At 43.6% G+C, this 12,814-nt stretch overlaps 1 protein-coding gene across 12 annotated transcripts in view; it reads right to left on the reverse strand.

Moving 5' to 3' along the window:
• The window catches only part of GOLGA2 (golgin A2), a 102,780-nt gene that overhangs the window by 37,188 nt on the left and 52,778 nt on the right, over positions 1-12,814 (reverse strand). For 8 of the 12 annotated variants that reach the window (XM_068098622.2, XM_068098621.2, XM_078767813.1 and 5 more), the window contains one exon: positions 11,084-11,164. In XM_068098622.2, coding sequence (XP_067954723.2) covers positions 11,084-11,164 — 81 coding nt within the window. The remainder of the gene's footprint in view (positions 1-11,083; positions 11,165-12,814) is intronic. The other 4 variants (XM_078767816.1, XM_078767815.1, XM_078767814.1 and 1 more) reach the window with 1 other exon arrangement.

Here is a 12,814-nt window from a genome sequence, read left to right on the forward strand (position 1 = left end):
GCACTGTGCTCTCTTAGCACTCTAAACCCTACTGTCTGGTGTCCCCTCCCGACTCACCAACTTCCAATACCATGTCACACTCCCAGCCAGTACCACCATACCTTGGCTGCACCTACCCCTAGCAGTCCGCCTGCACAATGGAACAGCAGCCAGAATCCACGTCAAATCCACTAAGTCCCCCTAACCTACACTCACTTGGTTAGGAGACTCCTACCAACAGGGTACATTGTTCACACTCACTCTCCTCATTCACACAATCACGCCATTCATCCCAAACACCTTCGTCATTCATTCCACAGTGCCACACACCCAGTCCACAACACCATCCAACACCTTCCATTTTTTTGCAGGGGTGTTTAACGCCCTGTCTGTCATGTCCCCACTATTTCTCTCTTTTTTTTTTTTTTTTAAATAGTCACGCACATCCACTTGTGCCACTCTTGTCTCTTCTGTCAGTCTCTCAATTTGCAATCTCTCTCGATATTATTTTCAGTCAAGAATTCCCCCTTTTTTTTTTTTCTTTCCAATCTGGCCTGCTTCTGTGGCTCATTGGAAAGGGAGTGAGGGAAGGAATCCCTCATTACCCCTTACATGGCCCCGCCGCCTTTCCGCCACGGCTCATAAGGGTCACGTCTCAATTGGGGTCGTGGTCCACCCCCTCCTTTTCTCCAGGGTTCGCGGAAGTCAGGTAGACCCCACTTGGGGGAGCGGCCTCCCCCTCTTCTCTTTAATTCCCTGAAGACAGGTAAATCCCATTTAGCTAGCCGAACCCCTCGTGTCCTCAGAGAGGTCCGATGACCAAGGGACACCTGGCGGTGTCGTTGCTGGGCCCCTCTTGTTCGAAAATGGGTCCAGGGAGTATGTGACGCATGCCAACGCCGCCTGCTACGCATCTGCGCTCTACCTCGAAGTTCCTGTGAAGCTGAGGGAGAAATTACAATCCCCTTTCTAAAGCCTGCTCCTGGTGGAATTTCTATTTCCCCTTGCACCTCGAACCTATTTCCTACGTCACCACTCATTCCATGCTCCGCACTCACACACGTTTCGGCCTTGACAGCACACCCCGGTGCTGTAAACTGGACTATGGGCTCACAGCATTCATCCACAGGCATTCCATCCACACATTCAGGTGTCACGCATACGTGCACCCCATCGGACGGAGTCTCTTGATTAACATCAAATCCAATTGCGAACTTAAGCTCATCGGCCGCACCATGTATGCAGATGCCCACGTACCTGCTTCGTTCCAAAGTCACATCGGTCCGGTCGCTCATCATTGGTTCGCCACACTCCTCTGGGGCTGTCAGCTTCACTTGCTGGACCTGCTCAAAATGTGTTTCATGAGTCAACAACCCCGTATACTCCCTCCATGTCTCCATCACTAGGGTTTGCTCCAATTGTTGTTTCATTCGACGAGTGATGCCAATCAAGTCCTGCACCACTAACATTCCTCCCTGTGATGACGTCACACATCCCACATTATTGTGCTGCCCTACTTCCTGGCTCCATTTTCTTTCCCAGTTGAGTCGTTCTTCCTCTCTGAGCCTTTTTAGTTGTTCGTTACCTTTCCGGAGTCTTTCCATCTCTGCGGACTCCACCCTTGCTTTCTCCTTTAATTGGTCAATTTCCGATTCATATTCCTCTTGTTTCTTATGCCACCGTCCCTCTTGTGCTTCATTCTCCAACCTCGTCGTTTCTCTCAATTGATTGATTTCCTTTTCCTGCTTCATTCGTTGTTCTTTCATTACACGTTCATCCATCTCATTCTTTGACCTTGCTTTGGCTTCTGCCTGTTCGATCTGCACAGTGTAGTTCCTTTTTAGTTGATCAATTTCAAATTCATATTCTTTTTGTTTCGTATCCCATCGTCTCTTTTGTTCTTCATTCTCCAATCTCGTCGTTTCTCTCAATTGATTGATTTCCTTCTCCTGCTTCATTCGTTGTTCTTTCATTACCCTTTCATCCATGTCATTCTTTAACCTGGCTTTGGCTTCCATCTGTTCAATCTGCACAGTGTGGTTCCTTAACGTTTCCTTCTCCGTCCTCTCTCTTTCCTCACTTAACATCCTCAGCTTGTTTTGTAATTCCCTTTCTTTGTTTTGGTGTTTCTGTAACTCCATCTCATTTTTTAGTCTTGCTTTACCTTCTATCTGCTCAATCTGCTCAGTGTGTTTCCTTAACATTTCACTCTCCATCCTCTCTTTTTCCTCACTTATCTCCTCTACTCTTTCGCATGCTTCCTCTCTCCTTTTGTCCATCCTCTTCCCGTATTCCTTGCTACTTTCCATTTGACGTGCCAGTTCATTTCCTCTGTACTCTGATTCCCGAAACTGGCTTGATTTCTCAGACAATTCTCCCTTCAGTTGTTCCAATTCCAAATCGTGTTCCTCTCTTTCCTTTTTCAAGTTCTCCCGATCCCGGGAGTTTCTGTTTTGTTCTTTCTCTATTCTCTTGTTCAGTTTGCTCTTCTCTTGTTCCATGTATTCCTCCCCTCTTTTTATCTTCTGTTCTAGGCTTTCTCTTGTCTGATCACCGGATCTTACCTTTTCCTTCAGTTGTTCCAATTCATGGGTACTCCCCTCTACTTTCCTCTTTTCTCCCTGTAGTACCTGGACTTTTTCCACCAATTGATTCCCTATGCCTTCCAATTCGAGAATCCGTGCTCGTTCCCATCTGGAATCTGTGTTGTCTCGCAATGCGCTGGCCAAGGCCATTTCCGTCCAGTGAATTCGTTCCTGTGCATCGACCAATTGTTGTGACTCCCTTTGCTCCTCATTTTCCTGAACCTCACTTGCCTGCTGTAGTGCCTCATGCAATTTCGTGTGTAACTCCCCAATATAATCCTCCTTACACTCCACCTGCTCCAAGGCATCGTCCAATCGTGCATGAAGCTCGTTAATGTACGCATTGTCGTCCTGCATATTTTGCCATGACGCATGCTGTGACCACGTGGTTTGGATCGGTGGGTGGGAGCGTTTTCTTCGTGATGTGCGGCTCGTTGCACTCTTAATACCGATTCTCTCCCACCTCGTGTCACGCTGCTGAGCCGCGCAGCCATTTTGCGACTCCATCTTCCTTTATAAATTACGAAGTTTGACACCCAATCCACTCAAAATAAAAATGAAACCAAATTTGGAATTTGCGAGCGACGTGTTTTTTTTTTTTTTCTCTTTACGCGCCTCTCACAATCGATGTTCGGGGTGCGAAATGCACCCCAGGTCCAAATCCCACTTCCTCGACACCAGTGTTGTAGGTGACGGGTCGCGCCTCCCGGCACGGCCGTCCCACGGGTGCAACGCCGGCTGGTTCGACACAGATCTCGGGTTACGCGCCTCTATCGCGATACCAAATTACACCTGTGCCTTGCCAGTTGGGGAGACACCCGTCGCTACAGGTTGGGTTTGTCAGAGACCGAGCGAAGTCTGCCGCAACCTGTAGCCAGTTTGGTTTTAATTACAAATCGAGCGGATTGCTCTTCAATGCGACACAGATGAATGCAGTGCGGCAACTTCCATATGAATCAACCAGATTTAATGGGGAACATTAGGGTACACAAAACAAGCAAGGCGTTCATGATAACATTATAATTCAACTATGAGTAATAACCCGCTCTTATCTAGGGAGCTACAATTAAGGGTTTCGCGGGGTGACCCTAACGAGATAAACCTTAGGCCTGGACAACATTCATACAAGACAGGGGGGTACTTGGTGGTGTTGATGGACGAGAGGTGAAGATGTGAAAAGGGCGAATGCAGCTCGTAACAAGCCGATGTCGCCGGATTCGAAGGCCCCGCTTGGGCCTGCAGTCTGCCAAATGGCGGCCCGCCCTCTTATCGGCCACGCATCAAGCGTCACCAAATGGCGCCCGCGATAACCCGCCGACTCCTCCACGCGGCAGCTCAATGCTCTTTTATCGACGTGTTAACATCCACCGTCGTCCGTCGATGTTCAACGCCTCGTTCGACCACGCTATCGATGCGCGCTCGCTCCCGTTCACTCGGGCTGCAACTGCGCGAGAAGCAGCTGCTGCGCGGTCCGTTCGTTCAACACGCGCTAATGGCGCGTCTTGTTCCCTCTCTCCCCTCGATGTTCAACACCGTGTACAGTAGCGCCATCGATGCCCGGCGCTTTTCCGTTTCTCCCGCTCAACCACGCGCGGAGAGAGCTCTCCGGCAGGAACCCGCCGCGAAGGCCTGTCCACACGCCATCCGCGCATGCGTCTTTTTCCACCTCCTCCCTCGCACGTGCTCAGCGACTACTCGAAGCGCCGCTTCCGGTTTTTGACGGCGCTTGTCGTTTTTGCCCGCTCAATCGCGCTTTCTCACGTCAATCCATTGCCTCGATCATGGCATTGCAACCGAGGCCGGTCTTAATGGAACTTGCACCTTGTTTGATTGTCAAGATGTAATTAAAAGGGAACCGTCTCTTGTACACCACCAATGCACCACACAAAACAGCCTGCTACACCTTCCGACACAAAACTACCATCCCAGTACAGACGATCTATGGTAAACATACATCTAAGAGGGGACCTGAACTAATTCTATATTTAATAAACCACTAAGGGCCATTTCCGCAACAATATATATACAGTGGAACCTTGACTTACGAGTTTAATTCGTTCTGTGACCGAGCTCGTAACTCAAATTGCTCGTATCTCAAATCAAATTTCCCCATTGAAATGCATTGAAATGCTATTAATCCGTTCCAGCCCGCCAAAAACCACACCAATTTTTTTTTAAATATACAGTACTGTATATATAAAAATATCTCGCGCTTTATATTTCACCTGTATGCAGCATACAAGTTGGCAGGATGGCCTGGACTGGAGGTACGCACACTTGACTCTAAAGTCTAAACTGTCCAGCCTGGGTTTGAATCCCGACCCAGCTATAACCTGTCATGGGTGAATCACAGGCAGGGTGATTCATCAATGTGTGTACCGCTAAACTGGGCGCCCCGTTTGCGTCCCATTAGTTGTTGGATGTTAAGGATCTCACCGTGTTTTCCACAAAGAGAAGGCGAGCTATCGCCGGCACTCTGAACAAGTTGTGGCCTGGCATGGCATGAACATGAAAACATGAACATGAACATGAAATGTTCGACATGAACATGAAATTTTCCAAAATAACCAAAATGCGAAAACAAAAATGCAGCGCTATACGACAGAGATACTGTACGTGCACGGCAAGATAACCACGTGACCAGAACCCACCTGGCGGCAAAACTCAAAATAACCAACATGCGAAACCAAAAATGCAGCGCTATACGACAGAGATACTGTACGTGCACGGCAAGATAACCACATGACCGGAACCCACCTGGCGGCAAAACTCAAAATAACCAACATGCGAAAACGAAAATGCAGCGCTATACGACAGAGATACTGTACGTGCACGGCAAGATAACCACGTGACCGGGTGGCGAAAGCTCGTAACTCAGATCTCGGCTCGCATCTCAAAGCAATAAACCGCCCGAGCGACGGCTCGTATCTCGAAAAACTCGTAAGTTGGGGCACTCGTAAGTCAAGGTTCCACTGTATATATATATATATATATATATATATATATATATATATATATATATATATATATATATATATATATATATATATATAAGATTAAAAACACCTCACAGCCACGAAACACGAAATTAAAAACACCTCACAGCCACAAAACATGAAATTAAAAACACCTCAGCCACGAAACAAGAAATTAAAAACACTTCACAGCCACGAAACAAGAAATTAAAAACACTTCACAGCCACAAAACACGAAATTAAAAACACCTCACAGCCACAAAACACGAAATTAAAAACACCTCAGCCACAAAATTAAAAACCTCACAGCCACGTGATTTAAAAACACCTCACCACCACGTCATTTTACACCTCACCACCACGTGATTCAAAACCACCACCACGTTATTAAAAGCACTTCACAACCACGGAAATAAAAGTTTCAGGGAGTAGTTCAGTGACAACAGACACTGCCCAGATATGTAGATAAATAGATAAATAAACCTGAAAATCGCAGAACCAGAATTATTTATTTGGTCTGGGAAGCCCATGCGAGGTTTCTTTTTCTTCAACCTCACAACACTGGGTGAATATGCGATCTTTTTTTAAAAAGTTGGAATTTTGCCAAATCTGTTTTATTCGTTTGTTAATATACCTCAGCCATTGACAAATCTGTAACGAAGTCTTTATAAGTTCATCAAATACTGACACCGCGAATGACATTCGCTGAGCTAAATGTTGATCTCTCTTCTGAGGAAGAAAAAAAAAAAACAGTTTTAAAGCATTATACGTATCAAACGATACATTTTATGAAACGGGGAAACGTAATACACACTTTGGTGGTTTTAAAATGACAGAATATGTCTTTATTATATATAAAAAAATGAACATTGAAGACGACGATGCTAAAAAAAGACACCGCTCTAACACATAACCACGAGTTTAAACTACATTTACAACAAATATGAAAACTATTTTCATATCACAATGTTAAATATATAATATATAGAAGATAATGCTAAAAAAAAATGAGCCCCATCTTCCAATGGTAAAAAAATCCTTCAAAAAATTCCTGGATCGGGAATAATATCCTGAGCTTCACCAAAAACTAATCAATTCTTCCTTATCCCAAGGGCAATCATCCCACCAACTTTCATCCAAATCCGTTCAGAACTTTTCCAGATATCTTGTTCACAAACACACGAACACACACACACGGACACGAGTGAATGCATTACTCCCTAGCGGAGTAATAAAATCGTATAGTTTAAACTTTAAAGGATATGAATATACAAGATACAACGTCTTCTCAGGGAAGCGAGGTCACTTTTTCTTCAGTCATCACTTCCATGGGAAGACGATGTTTAAACAAAGCAATTTGTTTTATCATTAATGTATTGAATACGTGTATCATGAAATACTTGTATCTTTAAATAAAGGGTGCCTGGTAGAAGTCTCATTAATTGATTAATTAGCATTAACGGAAATGGAAACACCTCCCTGCGCCCTCCGCTCTCTGTAGCACTCCGTAATGCTTCAACATACAACCTCTGCCCCTACCCCCATGCATTATGTGCACTTCATGGGTTTTATGGAAGACGATTTACCGGTACCTTAAATACGGTATCTTTCAAATTAGATATACATGTGCATGTAAAATATACAAAAGAAAAACGTAATTATAGATATTAGAATGAAACTTGCAAAAAATAAATAACTGCTTCTTTTGTATCTCCTTGATAATTTACGGTAATCTGGCCCCATATGGTTATGTCACGTGCCATATGGTAATACTGTACCATATAACCCGCACACGGGTTTTTTTGGAACTTTTTTTTACGTATAACCCGCGGGTTATTTGCGTGAAAATACGGCAGTGCATCATAGTCACCTGATTTATCAGCCTGTGACATTTCCCCATTTTCTTGGCTTTACAACAAGTCATGACAAACATGATGAAAGATTGTTGTACAATTATTCCGAGTTTGTACTTCTGCCAAATTCAAACTTGTGGCAGCAACAAACCAACTCTGATTCTAACCAATATGAAGACGCAGTCGCTTCATAAAGTTCACAATAAGCGAAAGAAGAACACCAACACAAGAGGCCAAAACACCTCAGACAGGACGTCACCGATTGCAGTTTCTCTCCCTGTCATTTTGGCCCTACACATATGACATTCATGCTGGTGTATCAGTACATTAAAGTACATTCATGCAGTTCTGCAGTACATTAAAGTACATGGTATAATGTCCTTTTCTATGAAAATGTTTTCCAAAGTTCCTTCATGAAACAAAAAACCCATAATTTTCTCATCAACTTTAAATCCTGCCAGTTGTGCAATGATATGATGCTGCTTTCTTAGAAACCGTAGTTATAATGCTTCATTGTTGAAGCAAACATGAAGGTAGATTAAATATAATGTCCAATATATGTATATATTTATGTATATATATATATATGTATATATGTATATATATATATATATATATATATATATATATATATATATATATATATATATATATATATATATATATATATATATATATATATATATATATATATATATATATATATATATATATATATATATATATTGTTGCGGATATGGGATTTGGCCTCCATCCATATCCGCTTGTAAATATTCCCCTATTTCCCCAATACTCCCCAACTATCCCCAATCCCCCATTCCCTAGTCCCATTGTCTGTAAACAACACTCTGTAGCCCCGACCTTCCCCTTTTTCCCCCATTAAATGTCGTGCCCAGGTTCACCGCATCTCACGTAGACAACTATAGGACATCTTGCTAGTTATTCTTAGTCTATGTCAGTTAAGGACTCGTTTCCATTAATTCTGACTCTTCGTTGCACCAGAATGTGCAATGTATGGCACCAGTAGTAAGTTTAGGACCTCCCAATACCTCCCCGCATCTCTTCCTCATGAAACAACAACACCAACAACAACAACAGCGGCGCGGGGAGTGCGCGTCCTCACTCCGGCTTGGTTAGCCGCCATTGACCATGTGCTCCGACGGGGTTACCACACAGGGGCTCACTGTCAGCTCCTCGTCAAGGGCGGAGCCCGGTAACCCCCCGCACCCAATAAGAAGCGGCGGACCGATTCCATCTGGGGCGGAGCTAACGAGCTGAGGGCGTGTCACTCCCCGCTGGATATGCGCAGGAAGACGGAGGTGACGTCAGATGCGCCTCAGCTACGAAGAAGAAAGGACGCCACCTCCTAGCGCTGAGAGATACCTCCCGCCTCTCTGGACCGGACCGGGTCGATTCTGCCCCTGAGCTCAAGGGGCACCTTGAGCCATCGACTACCTGCCCTGCCTTGCCATCAATCCCTGTGTGAGTCAGTCTTGTCCCGTTTGTCTGTGGTCTGTCGGGGCTAAGATAAGGCCGTGTCTAAGTGCCCACCTTTCTGTGCTGTACCTCTTGTGCCGTGTAATCTAAACGTTCTGCATACCCAATATTATATCCTCCTCCGGAGGTCTTGAGAACTGTACCCCTGGTGTCGTGTCATTTAACCCAGCCGTTGTGTCCTTTCCTTCATTGATCTAGTGTAGCGCGATTCGGCCAACGTTCGAGTGTAATCGGGTAAACTGTGCGGACACGGCGGCCATTCCGCTCGGCCCATCATAACATCTAAGTCGTGTCCGTAACAATATATATATATATATATATATGTATATATATATATATATGTATATATATATATATATGTATATATATATATATATGTATATATATATATATATATATATATATGTATATATATATATATATGTATATATATATATATATGTATATATATATATATATATATATATATATATATATATATATATATATATATATATATATATATATATATATATATATATATATATATATATATATATATATATATATATAGATATATAGATATATATATATAGATATATATATATATATATATATATATGTATATACTGTATATAATATTGTAACGATTTTGAGAAGTGTGTAACGAATTTGAGAAGTGTAACGGTTTTGGAGGAAGTGTAACGAATGTGGAAACGTTACAATGTGAACGTTACAAAAGTATGGTAACATCCTTGTAATGTAAATAATGGTCGCAGCCGTCGTCCTAGTTAATTCCATGAAACTTACACGCAGGTCACGATATATCTTTTAAATAGTGTATTTCCTTATTCCATGTAGGCTAAGTATGTGTTTCCCACTAGATTGACTTTGCATTGTATCAAACGAAATAAGCGTAGGCCCTTCCAATTTCCCCAAAACCTCCCTTCCAATTGCCTTCCGCATTTTGGGCGGTTTTCTTCAAACCGCCATTGCCCATGTGCTTTCAGTCGGAGAAGAAAGGCGTGTCTCCACCTCGTCATAAGAGGGAAGGAGTGAACCAGCCCTAGCAGCCAATCAGCACCGCGGTGAGCGACCCGGTAGGCGTGCCCTCGGAGTCGGCGGCTTGATTTCGCCCGAGGTGATAAAAGCGACTGTAAGGGACTGCTTTACCAGATGACTCGGGAGAGGCCTTGGGAGATGAGCAAAGAGACTGCACCAAGAGGATCGGTGAGATGCGAAACGCTCCAAGCCAAAGAGGAGAGGTACTCGGCAAGGAAACCAGGTTTGGAGAGACGCGCTGAAAGGAGGGAGACGGCTCCACCATAAGAAGAGGAGCAGGTGTGCCGAACCAGCGCGTGGCGTCTACCGCAGCGGATACGCGACGAAGGGGTTTCCCGCCAAAACCGCGAGGAATTGCGAGCTGCGGCCTCCCGACTTTGCCTCCCTCTCAAGCAATCCACCTCAAGCCCTACCTGCCTGCAATATCCCCTGTGTAAGTGTGAACGTCCTGTCCTGCTCGTTGTCTTGGGGTTAAGTAAAAATGAATAGTGTAAGTTAACAATTCGCTGTGTTACTGCTTCTTCCATCCATTGCTGTGTGTGTATAATAAATCTGTTCTTCCTCCGTATTCTTCTTCTTCTTCTTTTTCATTCTCTTTCGATCGCTTTAGAGGTTTCCCGATTGAATATCTGTGGGGCGGTCTGGTCAACGTCGGGTGGAATCGGGTTCTAATCGGGGAGTAACTGTTCGGACGCGGTTAAATACACCACCGCTCGGTCAATATAACATCTAAAACCCGCGTCTGTAACAATATATATATTTTTTAATTTTTTTATTGTTATTTTTAAAAAAATTTCTTAAGAAACAGGAAGTAAATTCCTGCATGGGGCTAGTGTGAAAAAATTCTGACAACCCAGGACTCGAACCCAGGAACTCATCACTTACGCGGTGACAGCCCACTGAGCTATTGAGTCTCCAGGATATCCTCAGAGATTTCTCATACTAACACTGTGAGCTTTATAATGGCCGATGTCTTACGTGCCTGCTCGGCAGACCCCGGATGTGAGTGTATGTATGTGTATGTAAGTGTGAAAGTGCATTGAAGATGAACTCGTCTAACAATTTAAGAAACAGGAAGTATATATATATTTGTCTGAGGCTGAAAGCACCAGGTCCATAAAAAAGTGTTCAAGACCACACACAGAATACCCACCCTGCCAACCTGCTCTTCCAGCAGTCGTTTCTCCTCTGCTGGCTGATGAGCACCATAAGCCTCTCCGGTTTGGGAAGAGAGCTGCCAGGATACAAGAGAAAGTCATTTTAGCAATCAACTCACAAAGAAAAAAAAAACCAAAAGTTCATAAAACACCTTACTCTGCATAGTCTTGAGAAAAAGGGCACAGGAAGGGTCTTCTTATCACTTGCATTGAGTTTCTGAGCACGACTAATATTGCCTACGGGCCACAATTTTGTCTGCATCTGGATATTCCCTCGCCGGAGAGCACGAGTGGAAAATTTGATTGGTCAAGATGGTGTTATATTTTGTTCAGGTACTGCAAAACCTGAGGCGTTTGGAAGTGAAAGAAGGCGATGTGTGTTCTCGTGTTCAAGAATGTAATTCAATTTAAATAAAATAAAGATTTTAAAGGTCATAGTGAAAAAAAATTAATCTGAAGTTTACCACGTTGATGTACCATCATTTACACCACCTTATTTAACATGTTAAATTGGTTCATTGTGCCTGTTATTTATGTCCTTCATGACATCCGCAAAAACAGTAAGGTTCTTCTTCAGAATGAATTTCAAATTTTGTTGGAATGACAAACAGGCAGACAGACCAAAAAAATTCTCACTCCTCTCTGCACACATGCGTGCCCGAGAAAACGACGGCTAACTCCACACTCCGCTATTTTAATTAATATGCCGTTCAGGCCAAACATATCGTCGAACCTGTCATATATCACAATCTGCATGATCTACCTTCACGCTTTTCATTCAGTGTGAAACACAAACAAACCGATTATTAAAGTCATATCGAAAGCATTCGTCATGGGTCTTCCAACGACACAGAACGTACAGGCCAATAATACTGTACTAACTGAATGAATGAATGAATGATCGTTTTAAGGCCATTTTCCCCGCTAGAGCGGGGGTTAGCCTTGCGGGCCCCATGACAATCATGGTTCCCTGTTTGAGGCAAAGTTTTTATGGCCGGATGCCCTTCCTGAAGCCAACCCTTGGTCGCCTCTTCGATGCGCAGGGATACCGTGTCCCTATTCTAAATCGGGGTACACACCGTGATCATTCATCCCAGCAAGCTGGTACTCAATTTGCCGACCTCGGAAGGATGACAGGCTGAGTCAACCCCCCTGGCGTTAATTCAGCGATCGATTGGAATTCGAACCCAGGATCCTAGGATCCCAAGCCGGCACCCTAACCGCTAAGCCAACACACTGTACTAACTATCGTTCATTAATTAAAGCGGTGTATCATTTCAGAACCCGCGACGTTATCTCCCATGGCCAAGAAGGACCTTTATCATTGAAGATAATAAATCGTACTGCAATGACATATTAATACTATACCAATTGCCTATGCGCTGCCCAAAGAAAGGGAGGGTTTTCCGTGGAACTCTGTTCAATGGGCCCCTGCTAGTTTAATTTTAAAATAAACCCAGAGGGAAGTGTGCCAAGCTCTTTGTTTAAAGCATCAGTTTTGAGCAGTCGGATAAATTGAAAACGATCATTCACAGGGTAACCTTTATATTGCTTGACATTACGTAATAATCGGAGCATAAGGTGAAGCAGGATGCCTCATTTGCATCACCCACTATTGTCTGTTACATCATTACGCAAGTTAAAATCGAATCGAGAAGAACCAGGAGAAAGAAAACTGCAACCAAATCTAAATCCACAATCCTGAGAAAACCTTTTTTTAAAGCAAA

Source organism: Myxine glutinosa, chromosome 13 (genome assembly GCF_964187855.1).
Source record: "Myxine glutinosa chromosome 13, kmMyxGlut1.1, whole genome shotgun sequence".
In the NCBI taxonomy this organism is placed as follows: Eukaryota; Metazoa; Chordata; class Myxini; order Myxiniformes; family Myxinidae; genus Myxine; species Myxine glutinosa.